At 47.3% G+C, this 20,036-nt stretch overlaps 1 protein-coding gene across 1 annotated transcript in view; it reads left to right on the forward strand.

Moving 5' to 3' along the window:
* Positions 1 to 3,261: 3,261 nt before the first annotated feature.
* The window catches only part of LOC144768642 (tumor necrosis factor receptor superfamily member 12A-like), a 45,220-nt gene continuing 28,445 nt past the window's right edge, over positions 3,262 to 20,036 (forward strand). The window contains exon 1 of the mRNA XM_078652452.1: positions 3,262 to 3,430. Coding sequence (XP_078508578.1) covers positions 3,361 to 3,430 — 70 coding nt within the window. The 5' untranslated portion in view covers positions 3,262 to 3,360. The remainder of the gene's footprint in view (positions 3,431 to 20,036) is intronic.

A 20,036-nucleotide genomic window follows, 5' to 3' on the forward strand; every position in this document is an offset into this window, starting at 1 on the left:
CTCCCTCTGCCTGTCTCCCTCTCTCTGCCTGTCTCCATCCCTCTGCCTGTCTCCCTGTCTCCCTCCCTCTGCCTGTCTCCCTCCCTCTGCCTGTCTTCCTCGCTCTGCCTGTCTCCCTTCCACTGCCTGTCTCTTTCCCTCTCTCCCTCTGCCTGTCTCTCTCCCTCTATCCCTCCCACTGCCTGTCTCCCTCCCTCTGCCTGTCTCCCTCTCTCTGCCTGTCTCTCTCCCTCCCTGTCTCTCTCCCTCTGCCTGTCTATCTCCCTCTCTCCCTCCCCCTGCCTGTCTCCCTCCCTCCCTCTGTCTGTCTCCCTCCGCCTCTCTCCCTCTCTCTGCCTGTCACCCTCCCTCTGCCTGTCTGTCTCCCTCTGCCTGTCTCGCTCCCTCCCTCTCTCCCTCCCTGTCTCTCTCCATCCCTCCGCCTGTCTCCCTCCCTCTGCCTGTCTCCCTCTCACTCTCCCTCCCTCTGCCTGTCTCTCGCCCTCTCTCCCTCCCTCTGCCTGTCTCTCCCCCTCTCTCCCTCCCTCTGCCTGTCTCCCTCCCTCTGCCTGCCTGTCTCTCTCTCTCTCTCTCCCTCTGCCTGTCTCCCTCTCTCCCTCTGTCTCCCTCTCTCCCTCTGTCTCCCTCTCTCCCTCTGCCTGTCTCTCTCCCTCTGCCTGTCTCTCTCCCTCTGCCTGTCTCTCTCCCTCTGCCTGTCTCCCTCTCTCCCTCTGTCTCCCTCTCTCCCTCTGCCTGTCTCTCTCCCTCTGCCTGTCTCTCTCCCTCTGCCTGTCTCTCTCCCTCTGCTGGTGTCCCTCTCTCCCTCCCTCTGCCTGTCTCTCTCCCACTCTCCCTCGCTCTGCCTGTCTCCCTTCCTCTGCCGGTCTCCGTCTCTCCCTCCCTCCCTCCCTCTGCCTGTCTCTCTCCCTCTCTCCCTCCCTCTGCCTGTCTCTCTCCCTCTCTCTGCCTGTCTCCCTCCCTCTGCCTGTCTCCCTGTCTCTGCCTGTCTCCCTGTCTCTCTCCCTTTTCCTGTCTCCCTGTCTCCCAGTCTCCCTCCCTCTGCCTGTCTCCCTGTCTCCCTCCCTCTGCCTGTCTCCCAGTCTCCCTCCCTCTGCCTGTCTCCCTGCCTCTGCCTGTCTCCCTGTCTCCCTCCCTCTGCCTGTCTCCCAGTCTCCCTACCTCTGCCTGTCTCCCAGTCTCCCTACCTCTGCCTGTCTCCCAGTCTCCCTCCCTCTGCCTGTCTCCCTGTCTCCCTCCCTCTGCATGCCTCCCTCTGTCACCTCAACCCAGCTTACAGAGCACACACACAGCTACACCTGAGTACTTCGCAGGTCTTTAAAAGACCATTTACTTCTTAATGGGGCTTTTGTTGTGAATCACCGGCCCCCATAGAGCAGAGTGTCTCGGAGTACGCGCTGCGGCAGACTCCGAGACACTCTTTCAAAGGAATGCCTCTTAATTAGAAGTAAGTGCCCTTAATACCTGTGGTGTCATCCCGCGACACGCCCACCACTTGCAGGTGACACAGAACTGTGTCGGGACACACAGTTTGGAAAGCTCTGTTGTAAGATATATTAAATACAAGAGATTTCACTAGAAATCCTAAAAAAACATATGTGAATCAAACTGACTGCATTTCGAAAGCACTCACTTGGTGCTATTCCTACATTTCTAATTAACCAAATAGAACGGTCTTCAGCTTTTACCGAAAGAAAGTGAGAGAGGTTACCTGTTTTAGGTAATTTAGAAATGTGTTCCAGAACAGTAGAGACCTGGGAGAGGATGTGGCGAAGTAACTCTGACTTTAAAACTGGGGAACCGGGTTTGGCTCAACATCCTGTCATTCTGGGCAAATCACTTAATCTCCCTGAGCCTACAAAAAATGAATGTATTATTGCGTAATATAACTGGTGCTCATAAAGTGCTCCAATACCTTTGGGTCGAGTTTGCTACATAAAACTGCAACAACAAAAAAGTTTGTTTGTGTGGACATCTGGTATCCTCTCTCATAGTGTTGGCAAGTAAGAGGTCAGGCTCTGTGGGTATTTGTAGATTGGACCCAAATTAATGCAAACATCTGTTAACAAGCCACCAATCGGTCATGAATTGTCTATGTGTGGTTAGCTGCTGCAGTGCTTCATTTGAGCCGGTGGTTTCCGGCGCTCAGCAAGAGCACTTAATTGTCATCACCGGGCATGTGACAGTCTGCCACATGGTGGTGCTATCTGCCAGATTTAGAGATGACCCCAACAACAGTTCATTTTTAACTCAATATGCATTCAAAATCAATATAACCTGCTGTCCAAGCCATTCTTATAACTTTGGGTTCCTGAAATAGTCTGATCTGTCACACTTGTAGTAGTCTGAATGTTAGTACTTGTGTCGTTAGTATAATTGGCAGCATGGCAGGGCGAATATGTGTTACAAGCTGCAATGGCCTCCTGACAGGAGCCAGGCACTATTTTTTTTGCAAACTAAGCACTGAGCTGCCAAGAAGACTTTATTTGTTATGTGTATTTGTAAAGCGCACTATCATCCACGAGAACCCCTTGAGTTAATTTATTTTAGGAGTTTAAATGAGTCTGTTCTTCAAACTGAGATGGACGCAATCGATTTTTAGCTCAGCCTCATTATGTGTTGTATTATTTATTTTTTCAACTTTAGAATACACTTCATTTTTTTTTAACTAACTTTTATGCCATGGATTCCAGGCACTGTACTCAATACTGTCAATCTGTTATCATTTGCTATGTCAACAATATGTGTACTTTATAACAAACGTTAAAGTGAAACTTCCAGGCCCAAAATGCAACATTATTTTGACCCAAAAAAGAGGTGAGGCTGAAGGTGACATGTGTCTCTGCGACTTTGAAAAACTCAAAGTGACCCATGTCACCTTCAGCCTCACCGTTTTTTGTCTAAAAAAGTAGTATTTGGGGCCTGGAAGCTTGGACCAAGTGTCCCATGAACGCCGCAGCAGCGAGGAAGCCCACAGAGGCGGCCTCTGTCCCGAGTCTGTAAACTCCGGCTTCCTGTGCAGTCGCTGTCGCGCCCTCCTTCCTCCGGTGACGCCTCAGCCCGGACAGGCTTGTGTTCTGTCTGGTTGCCGGGGTATTGGGTTTCCCGCAGCCCCACCCCTACCGGCGCAGATCCCGATCCAAGGGGTGATGTCAGGGAGGGGGCGGGCACCGCTGCCGCCCCCCTCCCGGGCGGGCCCGCCCACTAGGGGTGGTGAACTAGAACAGCGTGCCCAGGGAAAGTTCATTCATTCTTTGGAAGCCCACGCAGCGCGGCTGGGATCGAGGCGCTGGCAGGGGGGGGCACAGGGTCGTCGGGCAAGAGAACCTCAGCGTGGAGGACTGGCACAGAGCGGGCACCAACATGCAGATTTTGGGACTAGGAGCCGCCCTGCTGCTACTGCTGGACCTGACAATGGGAGAGATGGCACCAGGTAAGGGGGCAGAGTTACGTTCTGGTGGAAGCTGGCCTCGATGCCAGGGTTGTGCCAGGCTTGTACCCCTGCTACCGCGGGAGCGAGCAATGGGGTGCTGGGACAAGGTCACGAAGTGGGTGTCACATTCACAGTGCCATCCTATGTGCCAGGCTGGTGGCGGCACCTGGACACTCACAAGCGACGACAGTAAGACTGCGTACCCATATTAATGTGGTAACGTGAGCCTGTGGTGGGCGGCAGGTTGGCACGAGGTGCACAAGCGCCAAGAAGCAGGTTGTCTTGGACACCGACTAACCACGTACGGGCGAAGTGCCGGTTTTAGCGCGTATGGTAGCGGGCAGCACTGATTGTCAGTGGCAGGCGCTTTACATTTCTCACTGCAGGTGCAGACACTTCTGAGAAGCGGAAAACACACACAGGGGCGCAACTACTGTGACTGGCACAGTTATACGAACTTCCATTTAGGGCCACTGCCGCACATATGGGCACCTTAGGTACCACGGGCACTGGTGTACGTACAAAAATGACTACCTCACTCCTTTCCGCCGCCCGGCCACTGGTTGGATAGTAAAACCCCAACTGGATTTCAGGGGCCCGAAAATCCGTGGTGATGTTGCACCTGCTGCTGTATGTGCTGGAACCCCCATGTGTATCAAATACAATTCTGTACTGTTTTACTATTTCCAAGACATTAGAACAACTGTTTGGGAAGATGTGTGCGCGTTATGAGACAGGTGAAAAGAAACACGATATTTTAAAATGCTAACTGCAAAAGGTCCTAACCTGTGCGGGAACGAAAAGATAGCTGTAAACACCAAGAGACAATAAGGAATTTTCACCCACAGCGCTATAATGTAGGATTTAAAGGCCGGCACTGTAAACTGAAACTACAAGTCCCATAATGCAGAACGTTGTGGTGAAAAGTCGGGGTTGACTTATGGTGTCTTACTTGGCAGCTGACAATTTGTACTGTGTCTAACCACCCTCCGAGGTTGTTAGATCTTGGGTCATGCGTGATTTGGGTGTGGAGTACAGCGGTTCATCCAATGTCATGCAGCCATGCTGTCTCGGGTTGGGGTGTCCTTCGCAGTGGTGCGGGGGGGGGGGGCGTGGGGCGTACAGCACTATTTTCACTGCCGGACCCTTGTGGGGAAGGGAGAAGCGGGGTTCCGTCCGGCACTCTAAGTAGAGCGGACACCCCCCTGCGCTCTTACGTGTGTTGTCGTCACGGATTTCCCAACAAGGGGAGTGCGCGTTCACTGCACGTGCGGGCTCATGAAACACTCGGGGGATGTGGGGAGGAGAGGCCTAGGTAAGGGGGGAGGAAACTGGAGAGACAAGATCAAGAGAGCTGAGAGGGCGACGATAGCATCTAAGTAAACACAGATAATGGAGAATGGGTAAAGAGGGAATCAAAACTAAAATATGAAATAACAATTGGAAAGTGAATGACAGATAAACTGCGTAAATAATATAGTGCAAAGAAACTGAAAGAACATAGCGCTAGAGAGTGGAAGATCGGAAGAAAATACAACTACAGCCCCAAATGCTGTAAAAAGACGAGAGCGAACCTAAGGATTTGGATGGATGAGGAGGTAAAGGAATAGACACAAGAAACGCGAGAGAAAATACGACATAACTGTGTGGCGTCAACCGTCAAGGTGAAAGTTAAAGGATACAGGGACACGTAGGGAATAGGAGAGACCTGCCAAGAGGCTGTGGGTCAGGGATGCGAGACGCGTTGAAAGGAGGAAGCCGAATCACGGAGACTGTGAGGGGGCGAGACGGAGCCTCGTGACGCGCAGCACCTCCTCGCTGCGCGTATGAAGCTGTGGGATGTTCCCCAGTAGCCGTTTTTTGAGGGAACTCCGTGACAGCTCTGTGACCCGAGCGATAGCTCCGCTGTCTGGAGGAAGAGCGCGTGAGATCACGCAACTCGCTGATAAATTTGTTTTCATTCAGCCTGTTAGATTCTTGCACTTTGAGGTATAGCCAGAGTCGCTTCAATTATGCGGCAGGGGATGAATAAATTATGCGGCAGAATTGACAGTGCAGCACATTTTGTGATAGTTTTACGACCTTATTTTGTCATTTTTACACAGGGTAACACTGTCTGGGCCCATATGATATTTCACCTCATTGGTACCAGTTTTCCACTCGAGCAATAGAAAGTGGACCAGACAACTTTTACAAAGCAGCTTTCACTGCGCTGCAACGTGCCCCCACGCTTTTTCTAACTTTTGATCTGAGCTAGACACAACATTTTGTTTTTTGATCAAATCTGCAGGATGATAAATTATGTGGCAAATCAGTGGATATACTTGAAAAGTAGCAGCTACAAATTAATTCCAATGGCCCTGTGTTCGCTCTGCTGTGTGGTTACTACTTTACATTCCAAGCCCGTTCAGTCTTAGGTCGCGCTCACCTGGTGGCACATTCAGAAGGAAAGGGGCATATTGGGCGCAACATTCACTGCAGTCCGTTCGTTGCCTTTTTCTCTGTCCTGGGGGTCCCACCTAAAATCCATTATTCTCTTTTTTTTCTCCTCCCTACCTGCCCTTTCCTTTATATTTGCCCACCTCTCCCTATCTCCATCCCATCTTGCGTTCTCCCATCTTTCATTTGCTACATCTCATATCCGTCTCTCTTCCCCTCCCTTCCTGATACTTTTCTAATTTTCATCCCCTCGGTTGCTTCCACCTATCTCCTTCATACCTCTTCTTTTATCTATACATTTCCTACACCCCTCCCCCTCTGTCCATATCCTTTTCTGCTACTGACTTCTCCCCTCCCTTTCTCCTTTGCGCTCTCTCTTTCCTGGCCAGTTCTCCACGCCGCCTGCCCTTCCCCGGCGTCTCCGCCCCCACCGTCGACTCATGGCGAAGCTATGCCCAGACTAAGCAGTGCTTCCATTCAGGGCGAAGCGTGACTCACCGGCCTCGTGACTGCCGGTGGCGCGACGTCTCGCGTCACTGTCCGGAGCGGAGGAGGGCGGGAAGGCGCGTTGCACAAGCCTGGAAATTACAAGGAAGCTGAGAAAGCCCAAGTCTGGGAGAAAGAGATAGGGCAGTGAATGTGGTTGGGGGGTGTGGTCCTATTTACAGAAGAGAGCCGCGGGATAAACATCCTTTCTCTTTCTGTGCCCAAGGTTACACAAATAATCTGGCTGAGAACTCGGCTCGCTCGAGGCCACGTGCAGTAATCCCACATTTCCTTGTCATACGAGCCCCATAATGCATTGATACTCAGCGAGGCCAACACATTGCAGTGAGGCAAAGCAGTTTGTTTTCATCCACATTGAAAAATATATGGGTGAAAACAGACACCGGTCCTCCTCATACCAAGCTTTTTTCCCAAATATCTTTCTTACTGAGAATTTTTACCTTGTGTCGAGCTAGGTCTTAAGTATCAGAGCTGTAAACAAAAAACACCTTACCTACTCAACATAACGTCAGGCCTTTACGACCACCAAGGGGGATCTGATGTATCATACTGAATCTAGATCCCTTGAATGTGTGAATAACACTAGTCACATATGTCAAAGATGTAAACTTTCATGAAGAAAAATAGACACAGGTCCCACAAAACACAAAAAATGTGTAAAGACAGAGAGAGTACCTCACGGTCGTGCCACCCGAGGGGGTTCCTGGTTATCAATTACCAGTATACCCACTTCTCATCATTGGTCACTCTCTCTCTGTGCAGTGTGTAAGTAAAAACCAAATGTTACACATGTGCATACATAATATTAGTGATATATAAACAAATACCCATGTGCACTATTATAAGCCGTGTACTACTGTACCTAGAACCCCCAGGTAAAACAGACCAATGTGTTTGATTCAACCAAGAAAATTATTAAAAAGATTTTTTGGTGAGGATTGCTGGCTATCTGTCTTTATTCTGGTGCTGCAAGCCTCCCAATTTAAAAATGGTTACTTATATACCATCCATATTTGTATAATGCCGACATGTTTCATTGCTCCACTCTCAGCAACTTCATCAGGGCAAGCTGGGGTTCTCAATTTTTAGCCTTCACACTTTTATTTACGTCGGACCGTATGATTGCCAAATCAGGACATACCGGCATTCATACACAGGACCCCGTGTCACATGATCACGTGTCCGCCAGTGGCTCGGTAAGTCTCAAGCCCCTAGTGCCGCGTCCCTCCGGCGCCTCAGACGATCCCCTTAAGTATCAGAGCGCCTGTAAACTTCGCAGACATTTTGAAATCAATAATTGCGAGTGGGCCAGTGTTTTCCAAACGGAAACCCGTTTGTGCAGGGGTCAAAATTACGAGTTGGGTGGTATTTACACAACCCAATCTGATCCTAACTACCACCCAGTATCCCAACTTTAGCCAAGCTATTGGGTAAAGGGGATCACCAGCAACTCTGCAGTCCCATCAAGCAATTCCAACTCCCCCACCCATGCCAATCTATCTTCAGACCGGGACACAGTACTGAAACTGCCTTGGTCCACATTGTCGAAAACGCTTTACTGTTACTCGTTAAGAACTGATCCTGCTTACTAATCCTATTTGATCTTTCTGCTGTGTTTGACACGGTCAAACACGATATTCTCATGAACCTTGTAAAATTCTGGATGGGTCTCTCTTGTACTGCATTAAAGTGGTTCTCCTCTTTCCTGTATCCCACAGGAGGGCTAGGGGAGGTTAAAAGACCTGCAAGGGTTTACTCCCCTACTCAACATATGAACCACAAAGAAACCCTTGGGTCTGTCAATACTGCTGTCATACCTAATGGATGGGGTCTCTCACCCACCATAGGTGGCATGCTTAATCATTGGGTACATCCTCGTACTATGATGCCTAGTAACAGTACCGGCTAAAAACCCCTCACTGAGAGGAAGGAGCTCGGGGATTTATTTTGAAAGAGAGGTATAATAAATACCTAATTGATGAGCTAGTGGTGGTGATGGCAGCAGAGCAAGTGAAAGTGATGATTAAAACTAGCTACAGGGCTCGTAAATATCTTTATTAGTGCGTCCCTGGACCAGGATTTAAAAAAAGAGCACTGCGGAAGTGATTAAACCCACTTTTAGTGTCAGAAAAAGGTTGACATGTCTACCATACTGTCAACATGACATACTTGCCAGGGAGACAGACTAGCCCTATAATTAGCCACATCCGCTCTGCAACAATTGTCTATCCCTCTAGTCAAAGTACTTGCAGATGTGCAATATGGAGGTACCTTGCTAAAAAAAAAAAAAGAAAAAGGTCGACGTGTTTCAGCCTATAACCCTCAGCAGAGGTGTTGCAGCTTTCTTCAGGACCTAGATATCGGTGCTGCTGTTCAGTGCTCCAAAAAACAAATCATAACACATATATATTATTCTCTCACAGCACATTCTGTGCAGACACACACACCAGTGAACCTGCTGATAAGGGATCCACCAGTGAAGGTCCTTTGCCAGCCCTGCCTCTCTGCATACCTGTCTCATTGTTGTACATACATGGGTGACCCACACCTGGTGCACTAAATTTCTTTTCAGTTGCTTATAAAGGGCACTACACATAGTGGTCCTATAACCATGTTATATAATTTATTTATCCTGAATAAAAACCTCTGCTGAAAAACCACATCAGCGCCTCCTTCAGAGTAGCCAATCACCAACTCCATGTAGTAAGGTAAATAAAACCTTTTTCTTCCTACTGCAGATCCCAAGACAGCAGTTCAAGCACTTGTGATCTCCAAAGTATACTATGGGAGTGCCACCCTCGGGGACCTACTGAAAATAAAACTAGCACCTATAAAGGTTACCTTGAATGTGGCTGCTATGCTCGTCACAGGCGGAAAAAAAGTGATCATATCACCCCTGTCTCACATTTGTTGTAACTGGCTACCCTACGAAGCAAGGATTCATCTTAAAAGTGCTTGCATGACACACAAAGCTCTTTACAACTACACTCCATGCTATCTGGTGGGAATAGACCTTCTCGTAGCACAAGCTCCTTACTGCTGAAGCCACAAAAATTCAACCCAAAAAACCCCACAAGCGAGCCGTCTCTGGAATTGCCCCAAAGGAACTCTCTTCCTCCGAGGGCCAGGACAAACCCTTCAACAACCCTCTTCATAAAAGAGAAAAAAATGTCATTATTGAATAACTTACTTCCCCACTAAGGAGACACATCTTTTAAACTCCCCAACTTCAATCCTGCTCCTGCCAAAATTTCTCTTTCATGCTACCCTTGTTTTGCCATTCTATTCAATGTCCATATCAGTTGTGTTAATCGTGGAGCTTCTCCTCATAACCACCTTATGTATACTGCATTTTAACTCCCAGTTACCAGAAATGGTCATGTTGGGGGTCCCGCCCCCCACCCCCGAGATCCTATGTGCTCTTCTTTGTATATTCTCTGTACAGCGCTCTGATACCAGAAATGGTCACGCTACATAACACTCCATGAATAAAATAAAAATTGGGTTCAGCACTCTACCCTCTTCCAGAGTTTTTCCTTTCACTACTTCTACAAACAAAACTTACCAGATCTTCTGTTTTTTCACATTTCAAACAGCCTCCAAGATCAGTGATCTGGGGGATCAAATATAGTTTCTGAGTCCATCTTAGAAGTATAATTTCTCAAAGAACATCGGAGAGGTATGGGCCACTTGAAAGACAATTGGGGTATTTTTCAAGAAGGAAGTTTTTTCGGGGAGGGCTGAAACTGGTGGAAAGATTTTAGCTACTTTCGTGGATACAGATAAAGACAGTTCTTTAAATGGACCAGTACTCTCAGGTACTGAGTATACTTGCACTTCTTTATTTTGAGAGGGAGAGTGCCTGCACTTTTCAAAATCAAATAGGTACTCTGGTATAGGGTACCTGCACTTCTATTTTTCCATTTAAAGACCTGGATACAGAGTTCCATAACTTGAGCACATGGCCCGAAGAAAGCCAGAGCAGTGGAGGATAAATTCTTGAAGTATTGGATATGGAGGCGAAAATTGTATTTGCCTCTATTGGTCGGGGAGCTCCCTAGATGGTCAGTTTATCAAAAAGGTATTTTGGGGTATCCTGTCCATCCCTGGGGCTTTCAAGGACTGCTCTTTCAGCTCAGAAGTAGAGATCCTACGGAAGAGCTCATCATGAGTTAGGAAGGGGCCATAGGCTGGTGAGCGGTACTACTCCTGAAGCTCAATGGTAGAATTTATTACAAGTTTGTGTATGGGTCGTGTACTAACTAGTGAGAGGAGTTGCTCTATTTGCTCTGAGCCAGATTGGCACATGAGTCAACTTCACGTTTCCTTTCCTTGGAAAAATTGAAAGTGCTTTACTCAGTTTCCAGAGTGGAACCAAGCACAGTGTTTGCTTGTCTTGTAGGGCGGCCAGGAGTCTGCAAAGCTGTTTACGTGTTAGGAGCGATCTGGTAGGTGGGGAAGACATTCTGTCCTGGCTCAATTTTCAGGACAGGTTTGAGAGATGGACTTGTCGTTTTTCCAAAAGAGTTTTTCAACCTTTTCAGAAAAACATCACATTTATTTCTTTAATTTTTCTGAGATTTAGACTGTACGCAGGGATTGTTTGTTACCTATTAGTGAAAGCTCTAATTTTGCAAGACTGGCGCTTCCAGCATATGCAAACAATGTTTAATTGACCTGATGAGTACTGCTAAAAATGGACAATACACCGTAGTCTTCTCACAATACCATGTGTTTTAATTATATACCTTGCACGTCATTTATTTTCTTTATTAATAGTCTCATGTAATGGGCATACAACGTGTGGGTGGCAGACTGCATTACATAGAGCAGTTTAACGAAACCTTTTAAGATATACAACACATTCACATAGGATTAATTTCATGGGGCCAAAATATCCAGCATTAAATGGTATTGGGGGTGGAAAAGCGTATCCGTAACTACATGAAATAATATTTACAAGTATATTTGCAGTAGCCGCTCTGTGGAAAAATGAGGTTTCGAGCATTCCACCAATTGACCCCATCATGAGAATTCGCAGGGCCATTTATAGGAGGAGGTTTCACTGAAACACAAGGATCTTCCACTCTTTTATATGTTTAATAGACTGGAGATGTACTAATGGTGGGTATACTTCCTGAGAAGGATTACTTTCAAGGTTTTGTCTTTGGCCTTTTCAAGAAGGATGCTATGGTCCTGAAAGTGATGAAGCCCTTCCCCGTCCCCAAAAATGACAAGGTTCTTGTAAAGATAATGTAGGGTTCTAGAGTGGTTTGCCTAATGTGTGGTGCTAGTTGGCTTGAAGATACTCCTTGTATCTGTGGGAAGTCACTTCAAATCCATTAGTATTGTTAAAATGTGATTGAATATTTTCGAGCCTGTGGCAAGCCTGGCAACTGCATGTAGGTCTGCTTTGAGACGGGAAAGGTGCAATTTGGGAATTTCTATGAGGCTGGAGCAGGTAACATCACCCAAACTCGAGAGCACAAGGGAAGAGCTACTTATTTTCAATCTAGAGCCAGGGTGAAAGGTTTAGTTCCTCATTGGATTTATATTCGGAACTCTGCCCCTTTTGCAAGGGCATTGATGAGAGCTTGTCGGTTAAGGTTTTTTGTCCAAGATGATGTTTGGAGCAGGTTCAGTTTAATATGATTGTACACCAACCATGCTTGAATACCACAAAAGTTCAGGTCACAGGTAATGCATTTTTCTGAGGAAACTTTTTTAGATGGAGCTGGATATTGTCAGCATTAAGGTGGTGCGATATACATTGATAATTATGCAAAGGGCTCAATATAGGGACTGAAGACAGTAGAAGAGATGATTGAACTTAGGGAACTCCTTAAAGGAGTAAAGTGGGCTTAGGGAGAGAGTTTATTATTTTTATGCCTTGTGGATGTGCTTCATTTAGACTCTGTCCTTCTTGGTGATTTTATCCGAATGAAGATCTCAGAAATGTCAAGGAGGATTGGGAGTCAGGAGTCACCATTTACCAGAATGTGACGTGCTTCATCAACCGTTTCTAAGGTTGAAGTCTTGGTTCCACGTCATTGACTGAAGCCTGATTGGAACTCAATAGGGAGGTAATTCTCTTTTATGAAGGGTTTCGTTTGGGTATCCAAGCAGCTCTGTAGGACTTTTTATCTAGGAGGGTAAATTGAAAAGAAGTGGAAATTGTTGAGATCTTCCCGACCCACCATATGCATGTTTTAGTTGAATTGGAGATCGGGTTGGCTCGTGGTTTGAGGGCAGAGGATTGAGCACAAGGTAGCTTTCGTACCAGTGAGGCTCCCGATCATCCTTGGTGCCTGGTCCCATTGCCCCTTCTGAGCGAGCTCCGATCCAGAATCTGAGCACACCAAGGGACCAAGTCTCCCGTCATAGACAGCTGGGGTTCTTACTGCCACAGTGACACCCATGATGTCCGATTCTCCTCAAACGGCTCATGCTTTTCAACACAGAACACTACTTGACAGGTTTGTAGACATCTATGTCGGTGGAGTGACCCCCCAATGTGTTTCCTTCAGTCCGCTCAACAGATCTGTAAAGCTTGGCTCCTCCTGGGCCATCTCCACTACGGTTTCCTTTCATGCCCCAAACGAGCATTATTGAAAGCATTAACATGTCAGCATTTATGCATGCTGAATCTATCCAGTGCACATTAAGGAATCAAATGGAGCAGGCCACTGTTGACACATTAAGAAATGCCTAACACGCTGGATACATCACAGCAGGCTCTCTCTACATCCAAAAAGCTTTATCTTAAATCCAGCTGACAACACAGGCTCCGTAGACCTACTACTTTATTTTAGTCAGTATGTGAACTGAGATGTTGTTGTTTGCTTCCTCTCCGAAGTGTGCTCAGAGCTCCACTATCAATTTACAAAAATAATAAAATAGGTAAGTCGCCAACCATCTGGTCAGACCATATCAATCCCTCTGTTTCACCTGACTGAAAGTCTGCTAGCTCTTGGCATCCCTTTACCTATCATTCCGCATTTTACATTCCCAAGAGGTGACTGGTTTGCGTTGTATTGGTGAGAGGTTAGGCACTAAGGGCCAGATGTAGGAGCCCTAATACTGGTCGGTAATGGCCGAATTCGGCCGTTACTGACCGGTATTAGGGTTTTCTGATGTAGGGGGCCTATATTTTACCGATTCTGTAAATTTACAGAATCAGTAAATTTACAGAATCGGTAACCGATTTGGTAAATCCATATGTAGCTGACACTCCTAAGAGTGCCACAGGCCCTTAAGAGTCGGTATTTTACCACCCAATCCTATTGGGTGGTAAAATACCGAATTCAGGTGTGCATGCACATCTGTGCATGCACACCTGTGCAATGTGACACACAGACATGCCCTTAGGGCATGTATGTGTGCCACATGTCACACAAGCCTGTACTTGGGGTGCTAGAGGGTGTCAAAGTGACACCCCCTGCACCCTTGCAGGATTCGGTATTGCCCATTGATTCCTATGGGCTTCAAGGCCCATAGGAATCAATGGGCAATACTGATTCGGTATTTACCGAATCAGTAAATACCGAATGTTACAGATTCGGTAATTCAAAATAAAAAATTACCTACATCTCCCTCCTTCTAATTTACCGATTCATAAATACAGAATCGGTAAAATTCGGTATTTATGAGTCGGTAAATTAGAGTTACCTACATCTAGCCCTAAGACTCTTACATAGCCATTTATAAATCGCCCTCATGGCCAAAATGATGAGGATGTACAAAAACAAAGTAACAAATGAGAGTACGTTTATTAAACATAAAGAACAGGGAGAGAAATGGAACCCTAATGAACAGAGAAAAACGGGGGGGGGGGGAATAATAATGCCTTAACACTTTTCAGCACAAGAAGGATATATTCCACAAAGTAAGGGAGTTATTTTCTGTGTTGTAGGCTCCGCTCCGTTTTGCCAAGTGTGCCTTTACTCTGTAACCCTAGTGGGCTGCAGCCCGCCATATTTAGAGATTTCTATCTGCCTGGCGGAGATCTCCTTGCCTTCAGAGGAGTTGCTATCTTGTTGAAAAAGTAATCTAAACATCTGCCCTAAATAGGATGAACTGTTTAAGGTACTTGGAATTGATGCCTGTCCAGTCTTTGGTCTGAAGTTTCCGCCTGCAGAAAAATGGTGGTTCGCCTGACTACACTTAGAGCGGGTGGATTGTCACTTTGGGGGGGGTGGTACTACGACACATTCGTGGCAGAGCAAACCGCCCACCAAACTCAAAATAAGCTGCTATATCTTTAAAGCTTGAAAAAAAGGCCACACGGTCCAGAACAAGGCAAATATCTGGTGGAGGAGAATTTGACAAATGCGGAGCAGCTGCAGAGAATGTATGTTTAGAGAAAGCTGTGCGTTGAAACATAAGAAATTCTACACCATGACCTGCTTAAATCCTGCGCCATGAACTACTTAACTCCTAGCCTCTCTGGAGCCTCAGATCTTTAGCTTGTGAGCGAAGTCAACAGGTTGGCCCTGAAGAAGGCTGTGCAGACAATATTCATAGCCGTCCTAAAGTGCAAGGGCAACCCTTGCAAATTAAACAACACTGCAGTAATATGATACAGTTTGCTAGAGCCAGAAATCAAATGGGCAGTAGTGTGCAAAACCGATTTCCAGAGCAAAAAGTGCGTTACTAGGTAAGCCAACCATTTGTGTTGTCTTCTTTCCATCTCTGATATCTTCATTACTAGGTTTAGCTTCCAGGGTAAAACTGTGGAGGTGGTTGCGTGCTAACTTTAAGACCACACAATCAATCTTTGATCTTCTTAAAAAATCGGGATTTCTCTCAAGCACAGGACGAAGACTGACTGACACTTGTTGGGTGATGGACAGTTTGCTTTGCACTGCTGGTGATTGGCACCGTCTGCTCGTGGTTTCTCCAGATGGATTTTTAGTATGACTGCAGCGCACTTCTGTTCATTCTGGTAGTGTGTCTGAGTGTGCGTGGTGTGATACTTGAATGATTTTTCCTTTCCTTTCCTAGTAAGATTGGGTGTACTGAAGTTTGTCCACCTAGTTGCTTCCTCCTCTTCCTCACCTCTCTCTGTCTGTGTTGTGGGGTTTGCCCCAGGAATCCATCTGGTCTTTGCAGCGACTATGCATGACTGTTCAATGATGGTCCCACATCTTGGCGAAAGGCAGGTCGCACCATCATTGGTGGTCTGAGCTAGGTTCTTCTGGTTTTTAATAGGTTCAAGATTGTCTCCTTGTCATAGCTCAAGAAAAGCTCAGACAGTCCAATGCCACCTGTTTGTTTGGGAGACAGATATAATTGTTGGGGAGAATTTTCCGAGTAGTGCAGCCTTTCACCGTGTCCAGGGTGGGTGGCCACATGGTTCTTGTTGATGCATTTAATAACCGTAGCCTCTGGCAATGACTGTTCCTCATCTGGCAGCACATTATTTGGGAACAAAAAGAAGAGCATAGGGCTTCCGTTGTGAAATGACTTCAATGGCTGCACCCCCTCCCCCTCCCCGGCTTACAATGTGGTGTCCTTGAAGCACCACCCCTGCTTGGATATCAAGAGGTGGTAGCTCGTGAGCCACACTTAAGAACAAATGTTCCGAGGTTAGACATTCTTATAGTAAACCTGAGATTTTCAAATCTTATACATAACATAACGTGTATTTATAAAGTGCACATTCACCCAAGGGCACACTGGCACTGAATAACAATTATGGTTACCAAACTCAATGGTACTCATTTTATTGACCTAAGAAGGATGCAAGGCTGAGTGGACCCCTGGGATTTGAACCTGTGGCCATGAGGTCAAACACATGCCCCTACTGTGGAGGCATTAGTCCACTAATCCACCATACCCGGCTAATGTATAGCTTCAAGGAATGTAGATATGGAGTTAAGAAAAGTAAATCTGTACTCTGCATACTTTACGTTTGTGATATTTTGGTCCTCCGTACTTATGTCCCATTTTATTTTTGCCCTCGATATTCTGACATATTCCGGTCAAGAGTCCAAAACAGCAGGGGCAGCGGAAATGACATCACACTTGATGTGCCGGACAATCCTATCACAGGGCTGGTGCCCCTTTCCCCCCAGAAGTCCCCTGTTTGCTACTGAAGGCCTACAGAACAGGCAAGAAGTGCAAATACAAAAGTTAATACATTTAAAAAAACATTTTAGCCCGTTTACTTTCTATACCCGCCACCTGGGTTAAGAAATCTGTGCCACTGGTGCCAAGTGCAAAAAGAACTATTGATGGACAGAATGCAGAACAATGTCATACATTCACCCCAGTACAGAGATCTGGGCCTAAATCCATCTTTTTTTGCTCGCCATTCCACTTTGGAACAAGACATGTGAAAATCAGTCTTGACCCTGCGCCCAATGGGAACAGTCCGGCCCGAACTGGTGCCAACGGGCACTCTAGGGTAAATACTTCTACCTCCAATTGACATCGGACTATATTCTGTGCCGGGTTAGTGGCCCTGGAAGATGAAGCCCACTGTGTTTGGGAAATGTGGGCTTCTCACAGTGCCACGAGGTGTCAGACAGACTGCTGTTTTCTGCCCTCTGCATCTTCACCGAGCAGGACTTTATTTGGGCTTGGTGCAGAAAAGTAAAAGGTGACTTTCATCCGCGTGTTCTTCGGAGTTCAGCCGTTTCTCCGCCGGGCGGAGGGGCGGACCCCTCGGGTGGGGGTGAGGATAGACGGTAGGGAGAGTCACCTCTTTCTGCGCGGGTGAGTCAGAGCAGTTTTCGGTGTCCTGGTGGCATCTGCGGGGGCGGCTGGGGTCATGGCATGCTGCTGCTGGGAGCAAAGAGAGGGTGGGTGGGGGCGACGGAGGGATCGGGGGAGGGAGACAAGTGTCGAGAGCATGAGGGAGATGGGGAATGAAGGGTCAGGTACAGACGAGGGAGCACTGAGGTGTTTGGGAGTGGCGGGAGTTGAGAGAAGGGGTGACCGGTAGATGGAAGCCAGAGCCAACACGGAGACGAGGGCGCATCGAAGGCCCCATTGAGCGAGGGTGTAGCCAGATAATAAAAATACCCCCACGTTGAAATAAAAGCTCTGATGGCACCAAGCAACCGAGGCAAGTGATCCCACCCCAACCCAGAAGTGATCCCTAGTATCTTCAATCTACCAGTTCATCCTTTTAGCCTTCCACTGACCCACTGGAATTCCTTATTTCACCTTAAGGTTCTGTCATGCATTGATTTTTTTTTTCTATTTCATCTCATTAAATCTTTCCTCATTTCAATCACCCATCTACTCTTCCACTCTTCCATTCATCCATCCATCCACCCTTTCACCCATTCACCCAGTCATCCATTCATGCATCCGTTCATACAGTAACCGTCCCTCCTTTTCCTCTACCATCATTTTCCCTGGCCATGAACCTATCCATCCCTTTTACTCTGCCGTCCTTTCACCCAGTTATCCATCTACTCATCCATCAACTCTGCCATCCTTTGACCACCCTATCCATTCACACACTCATCCATCTCGTCAATCTACCACCCTGAATGAATGTATAGGTGGGTGGGACACTTCTGCCTTTGAGGTAATACGCGAGGGTTCACCTGAGGCCCCTCTCACGTACACGATGAACCCCGCCGAGCCATGATAGGACGCTTTACTGCGGAGGTACAACGTGAAGCGTCAGTTCAGAGGTCAGCGTGAGGGTTGTTTAGGCAACCCCGAGTCGGAGGTTTATTTGGGAACGGAACCTGTGGCTAAAGCATGGGTGGTACAAGCCACTAAGAATTGAGGTGCATTGACAGTGAGAGCAGCGTGCGGGCCCCGCTTCTGTAGTAGTAGGAAGGAATAATGTATATTGAAGGACACGTGGCATTAGCGTGGGTGCCCGCAGGGTCGAGGAATGCGAAGAATGCAACAGGTGTGGATGGAGTGTGTGCGGAGCGATGAGAGGAGAGATAAAGACGCGGGCGGGCGGGGAGGGAGGGGTGGAGGTGGTGTGCCTGCAAGGCCCTGACCCTCCCCCCTTCAGCCTCTTCCTGGCCTGCAAGATGTGTCATCAGGGCGCCTCTGATTCACCCTCTTTGAAATGGTGTTTCTTCATCTGGAAGGAATGTCTTTTGCTCCTCAGGGGGGGAGGTTGGGGAAGGCGGCCTGCCCGCTCCCTGCCTGCCTCTGAGCAGCCAGAGGTGCAGGCAGTTCCTCCCTCGAGCTGCAGAGGGCCTGGTCCCTCGCCAGGACATTGATGGGCTGGGGTCGGTGCTTTAAATGGTTATATAGAAGTGCTGGTACTCATTCTATAAAGTACTTGTTTGCGCCTTAGAAGTGCCGGTACTCTCCCGTTAAATATATTGCTGTCAGGGCAAGTGCTCTCTCTTTCGAATTAAAGAAGTGCAGTGCTGTACCGGACAGTACCTGCCCATTTAAAGCACTGGCGTGGGTTGTAGAGGTCGGCGAGCCTGCCACAAGCCATATGCCAGGACTGGCTCTGCGGGACGTCCATTGAAACCCTGGAGTTGAAAACGATCGAGCCAGCTGTATGCATGGCGCTCTCACCTGAGAGGAGGGAGACTAGGGTGTTAGACAGGTGATCGTGTGGATGTCCTAGACTGGAGTGGTGTGAAAGGGCTGTTATGCTACTGATGATTTTTCAGACGCATAACCCCCGTCTAAGCACCTCCACAGTACTCGCATCACCAATCGGAGTAGGATCAGTAACTAAAAACAACAACAAAAAACCCACCTGTGAAGGACGTGCAATCAAAACAGGGGAAGCAACATGGGGGATGGCAACAACACGGGGGGGGCACAGAAGCACAGGGTGATATAGAGCAACATAGAGATGAGGGGAGCACAGAAGCAGAAGGTAAGGCGGAGTAGGGACACAGAAACACGTGGCGAGTCAGAGCAGCACAGAGACAGGGGCCAGAGAAGCACATAAGGGACACAGCTGGAAAACACATGTACGTTCATAGAGTGCTTAACTAAAAATAGAAAAGCAGCACAAAAATAAGCAGTGTAAGGACGTAGTAATGTGTTCATGCTCCAGGGGAGGGAGAAAGGGACAATCTCACAATGGGGAAGCAAAGCCCACACAAGTCCTCAAATAAGAAGCAAGCAAATGAGTGGCAATGCGGCCAACCATTGGTAAAAAATGGCAAGCTGTAAGCCCTCTGTAAACGTACAAAAAGTCTTGCAACACACAGTACATTCGAGACCTAAAAAAGCAAAGTGTGAACTCTTTGCTGAAGTCTGTCACTTCACTTTTGCCACAGTATATAGACCTGAGACCTCTTCGTTTTGCTGATTCACTGAGGCGTAGAACCTCTCCTCCTGCCTGAGACCTAAGGTAATAGAGATTGGGTGTGGGTTGCCCTGTGATAGGATGGGGCACGAAAGGAGAACAAAATCACTCTAGTAACTGAACTGCACACTATGCAATTGGAAATCTTGGTTTTAATCCAACATCCATTCTTTACCAAATTGTGTGAACCTAGGCAATTCATTTGTTTTAGTATACCTCTCTTACCACGAAAATCACATTTGAGAGCATCTTCAAATAATTATTAGTATAATTCATGCTGGACAAAAACCTTTCTTGTATATGTTTTAATAGAATGTAAGGTTGCTCCATCTATAATAACAAGATAGGCCACAAGTAGAGGGCACTTGACAAATGTCTCTTAGTTCACTCATTCAGGGT

Source organism: Lissotriton helveticus, chromosome 7 (genome assembly GCF_964261635.1).
Source record: "Lissotriton helveticus chromosome 7, aLisHel1.1, whole genome shotgun sequence".
Taxonomy (NCBI): domain Eukaryota; kingdom Metazoa; phylum Chordata; class Amphibia; order Caudata; family Salamandridae; genus Lissotriton; species Lissotriton helveticus.